Source organism: Atta colombica, unplaced genomic scaffold (assembly GCF_001594045.1).
Source record: "Atta colombica isolate Treedump-2 unplaced genomic scaffold, Acol1.0 scaffold55, whole genome shotgun sequence".
In the NCBI taxonomy this organism is placed as follows: domain Eukaryota; kingdom Metazoa; phylum Arthropoda; class Insecta; order Hymenoptera; family Formicidae; genus Atta; species Atta colombica.
The window spans coordinates 1,796,521-1,802,031 of record NW_017259545.1 but is presented as its reverse complement, the minus strand read 5'-3'; the positions used below and the strand labels follow the sequence as shown (position 1 = coordinate 1,802,031).

The window sequence follows — 5,511 nt, the reverse complement described above, 5'->3', positions numbered from 1 at the left end:
CCATAATTTTCGATATAAATATGTATATATATGTAGAAAAGATATAAAGATTTTAAACAAATCTAACTGAATGATGAATTAATATTTTATATTTTTATTATCCTTTAGTTCTCACGTACAGACGTATTGACAGACGCGTTAACATCAGATGAATCAGAGTATACAAAGGCAATAATAATTAGTATATTCTCTTCTATAAAAGAACAATCCGGAAATAAAATAAACAAAATAAATCCTCAAAACCAATATAGAGATTAATTCTTTAACTTTCAAATATGTTAATTTTAAATGTATTGTGTTTTATTTTATTATATATAAAATACATAAACATCCTTTAATATATATAAATTAAATTAAACAAAAATATGTATATTTTTACAATGTTAACAGTTGTTTATATTATTATTTCCTTCGTCTCTTTTCAATTCGAGAATTGGAAAGAAATGAGGATCGAATAAATTAATTATTATATCTTGGACGTCAATAATTACATGTAAGTGTGAGAACCTTATGTAATAATCGTTTTTAATTTGATTGACATTAATAATAATTGATATATCAATAAAAAAATATGGAAAAAATAATACATTTTACAATCTTATTTAGTCCCATATTATTTGATTTTTTGTGTATAAATTCGCAAATATGATTTGCAAAAATGATTGTTAAATTTTTTGTTTGTAAATCTCAAACATAACTTCATATATAAACTATCAAATTTTATTGATTCAGATTGTATATTTAAGTTTGTTCTTTTTTCAAGAATTCTTCCAAAAGAACAGACTTTATGTTCTTAAGCCAGCGAGAGGGCGCCTCAAACTTACATTCGGTGACGCCGTCTCGGCAAGCTTGAATTTGCGGGAATACGCGGGAAATTGAGTCAATTGAGTGGCTTATGGAGGTTATTCGCACCTGCCTGAACGTGATTTCTGGCCGAGTGAAGAACGCCTAAGAAGCAGATATAAAATTATCTTAATCTCTGTCAATAATGTCGAGTCCTATTAGACCGCCGAGGACTCCTGTCCCTCAGGATGACAATCGTTCGCCGAATGGCACGCCAAATCGTACACCGAACCGCACACCGAGTCATACTCCTAGACGGCATCCTCGAACTCCAACCTCCAGGACTCCCTCAGCCGTCGGAACACCCAGAGTTGCCGGCTCCGCTAGAGGTTGAAAAATATCCATTAATTATCTTTATTTTTTTAAATGATACATTATATTTAAACTGTTACATTTGTCACATGTAGGTACACCTCAAAGAAGACCAGGTAATCAACCAGTAGATACTCCATTACGATGGGGCAACCGTCAAACGCAGGAGACCATTGCGCCGTCGTCGGAGGGCTTGTCGTCTATGCCATTGTCTTCTCCAAATCGACAACCAGAGACAAGTCCTCTCGCTGCTGGTATGAGTGAGATAGAATTGTCATCTCCACTAAATTATGGAACTCCTAGCTCTTTGGCATCGATTCGTACTCCTCGTAGTGGTGTCAGGGGTACGCCGATTCGACAGAGACCAGACGTTCAGTCTGACAGACGTATGCGGCAAGTTAACTTGAATGAAACTGTAAGTTAAAATGTATATGTCAGTATTAAGGTAGATGAAATTATTAAATTATTAATAGTTAAATTTTATTTGCAGATACCAGAGAATGATGAAGACAGAGAAAGAACGTCCGAGGGTGAGAACGGCCCACAATTGATAATCTGGGGTACAAGTGTTGTAGTGGATCGTATCAAGCAGCAATTCAGACGATTTGTTACATACTTTATTGATCCAGAAGCAGAGAATGATGAATTGCCTGAAAACATGAATCTAACAGAACCACTCTACTTACAGAAACTTGAGGAGATACATATATTAGAAGAACCTTATTTAAATGTAAACTGTGCTCATCTTGAGGCTTTTGATGCACAGCTTTATAATCAATTAGTATTGTATCCTCAGGAAGTTATACCAGCATTTGATTTAACTGCAAACGAAATATTTTTTGAGAAATTCCCTGGGGCAGCATTGGAACATTCAATTCAAGTACGTCCTTATAATGTTGCAAGGACTACAAGTATGCGCCTCCTGAATCCAGAGGACATAGATCGATTGATTACGATTACTGGAATGGTCATTAGAACATCAAATATTCTACCGGAAATGCGAGAGGCATTCTTTAAATGCATCGTATGTTCCTTCACAACGACTGTGATCATCGACAGAGGTCACATAGCCGAGCCCACAGTGTGCACTCATTGCAACAACAATTTCTGCTTCAGTCTGGTTCACAATCGTAGTCACTTCACCGACAAACAAATGATCAAGTTGCAAGAGTCACCGGACGATATGCCAGCTGGTCAAACTCCTCATACAGTAGTACTTTTTGCACATCATAATCTAGTTGATGCTGTCTCACCAGGTGATAGAGTTTCTGTCACTGGTATATATCGTGCGTTGCCTATACGCGTTAATCCTCGACAGACCAACGTTCGGGCCATCTACAGGACACATGTTGATGTAGTCCACTTTAGAAAACAAGATTCAAAGCGGTAAGCATTTCTAATTTTGATTTTATTTTACATTTTCGTGAATTTGTTTCATCGTGATTTAAGCACGTACGCGCTCACACACACACACACACACACACACACACACACAATTAAGTAATTACATTCTTATTAATCTTTGTTATGGTTTGCATATATAGATTGTACGAGCAAGAGGACGGCAAGCGCCATGCGTTTCCACCAGAAAGAGTGGAGTTGTTGAAATTATTGTCACAAAAGGAGGATATATATGAACGATTGGCACGACACATTGCTCCCAGCATCTATGAGAACGAAGATGTCAAGAAGGGTATATTGTTACAATTGTTAGGCGGTACGAAGAAAGAACAGAACGAACGAACTAAAAAACATTTCCGGTCCGAAATTAATATACTTCTATGCGGAGATCCGGGTACAAGTAAATCACAACTGCTACAGTTTGTCTTCAATTTGGTACCGCGCTCACAGTATAGCAGCGGAAAGGGTAAATAATTTTTGATAATGATAATTGGAATCTGATTTTAGCTTTTGTTCGTATTTTACATTTGTTATCTCATTCGTTTCTCATGTTGTTCGTATCTTACATTTTTTTCTCAGGTTCCAGCGCTGTGGGCTTAACCGCCTTTGTAACGAAAGATCCGGAAAGCCGTCAATTGGTATTGCAAACTGGAGCTCTGGTGCTTGCAGATAATGGTATCTGTTGCATCGACGAATTCGATAAAATGAATGATAGCACGCGCTCAGTACTGCACGAAGTTATGGAACAACAAACACTGAGTATTGCAAAAGCGGGTATCATTTGTCAATTAAATGCGAGAACCAGTATTCTAGCAGCGGCTAATCCTTGCGAATCGCAGTGGAATAAAAATAAAACAGTAAATATATCCATCAAATTATAATATATCTGATATCTTAGATTAATGAGAGAGTAGTCTTATAAAATATCGTATTTGTTTTTAGGTAATAGAGAACGTCATGTTGCCACACACATTGATGTCACGTTTTGACTTAATTTTCCTCATGCTGGATCCCCAGGACGAAGTATTTGACAGGAAACTTGCCAGGCATTTGGTATCATTGTATTATAAATCTGAGTTGGAAGAAGAAGATGATATTGTGGATATGAGTATTCTGCGTGATTACATAGCTTATGCCAAGGAACATGTACAACCTTCTCTTAATGAAGAGAGTCAACAGAGATTGATTCAGGCTTATGTCGATATGCGTAGAGTAGGAAGCGGCCACGGACAAATTACGGCTTATCCGAGACAATTGGAATCACTGATAAGACTCGCCGAAGCACACGCTAAAATGCGATTCAGCAATGTAGTGGAAATTGTGGATGTCGAGGAAGCTTGGAGGTGAGAGTGGATAAAATGTGGTTAATAATAAATTAAAATAATATTAAAAAAATAAATATTAGAAAATTAAATTTAACACTACTCATTGTCAGATTACATCGTGAAGCATTAAAACAATCTGCTATCGATCCATTGAGCGGCAAAATCGATATTAGCATCTTGACGACTGGTATGTCATTGGCAGCGAGAAAACGAAGGCAGGAGCTGGTCGAGGCATTGAAAAAGCTCATCAAAAGTAAGGATAAAGTACCGACATTAAACTACCAGAAGATCTTCACGGAATTGAAAGAATCGTCTAGCACGGTAAATTCATTTATTTATCTGCTATTATTCATTCATTATTTGTTATTTATTTATTATCTGTTATTTATTTATTATTTTGTTATTTATTTATTAATACGTTTATTATTTTTTAATACGTTCTGCAAAAAATGTTTCTTTAATTTTACTTTTTCTTTTTTAGTTGGTGACGCGCGAGATGTTTGAAGATGCTCTGAAAGAGCTGCAGGATGATGGTGTTGTAATTGTAACAGGCAAAAATACCATTCGTGTTTGTTAAAAATATTTTCTTTGCGTTAAACGTTCTTTAGAATAGTAATATTATGCAAATATAACTAATCATTCATTATTACTATAAATTTTGTGAGAAATCATATGTTAGGGTTTTTTTATATCAAACTTTTTATTTTTTGAGACTTGTTAATAATAATGAAAAATATTTGTAAACGCTAATCTAAGCATAAAAAATTATAGGCAAGTATATAAATATTTTTTATCTTTGAAGTTTTCTGAATTTCTATTTTTGCCTTTATAAAATAGAATAGAATAGAATTTATTATACTTCAGCGTTCCTTTAATAAAATAGCACACAAATAGTATATATATTTTAAAATTTATATTATGCTTTCTCTTGCACGTGAAATATTTCTATTCAATATGAATAGAAATATGACTTCTGAATTTAGTTCTCTTTTATGTTATAAATTTGTTTCAACTGAAAGTGAAGATTAAATTTATGATTAGAATTCAAAAGGGTATGCTTTATATTTTTTAATGAACGTGTCTTGAATCGAGATAGTCGATGATCATTTTTTCTCAGCTCTTTACAAAATTGAAATCGAAATTGCACGACAAAGGATATGTTTCCAGCTATGCTTCAGATAATTAAGAATACAACAGTAAAACGCATATTAAGTGCCATCAATGATTTGAAATGTCTTGTATGTATATATGCTTGTACATATATATGTACAATTCACGCCCACGCTTCGTGCGCGGGCGTCCCGGCGGAGGCGTCGTACTACGTTTTGCTCTTGCGATGACCTTGGAAACTCCCACGCTACTCTCACCGGGTAGTTTGGTGGGGATATTCGTTCATCGATGTTCCAACCACCCACACCTGGCGATTTTCATCCCTCCGAACTATTCCCTGCTTTCGTAACGATCAATGGTGAGGGAACTCAAGTATTTCCAAATTATCGTATCCTAGCAATTGAAGCAGAATTCGATTAAATTTAACAATACTAGTATTCCTGTAATATTATATTTCTATTATATAGTACCTTTAAATGATACTCGCTTTGGAAGCTTGCGATTAATCTTTCACATTGTT

General features: G+C 35.0%; 1 protein-coding gene across 1 annotated transcript; it reads left to right on the top strand.

Annotated features, from left to right (window-relative positions):
- The first annotated feature begins 840 nt into the window (after positions 1-840).
- LOC108691917 (DNA replication licensing factor MCM4) lies at positions 841-4,458 on the top strand. Its single transcript, XM_018199874.1, has 8 exons — positions 841-1,172; positions 1,251-1,570; positions 1,646-2,541; positions 2,700-3,022; positions 3,136-3,413; positions 3,499-3,899; positions 3,992-4,202; positions 4,363-4,458. The coding sequence occupies exons 1-8, from the start codon at positions 989-991 to the stop codon at positions 4,456-4,458; spliced, it is 2,709 nt and encodes a 902-aa protein (XP_018055363.1). The 5' UTR covers positions 841-988.
- The last annotated feature ends 1,053 nt before the right edge of the window (positions 4,459-5,511 follow it).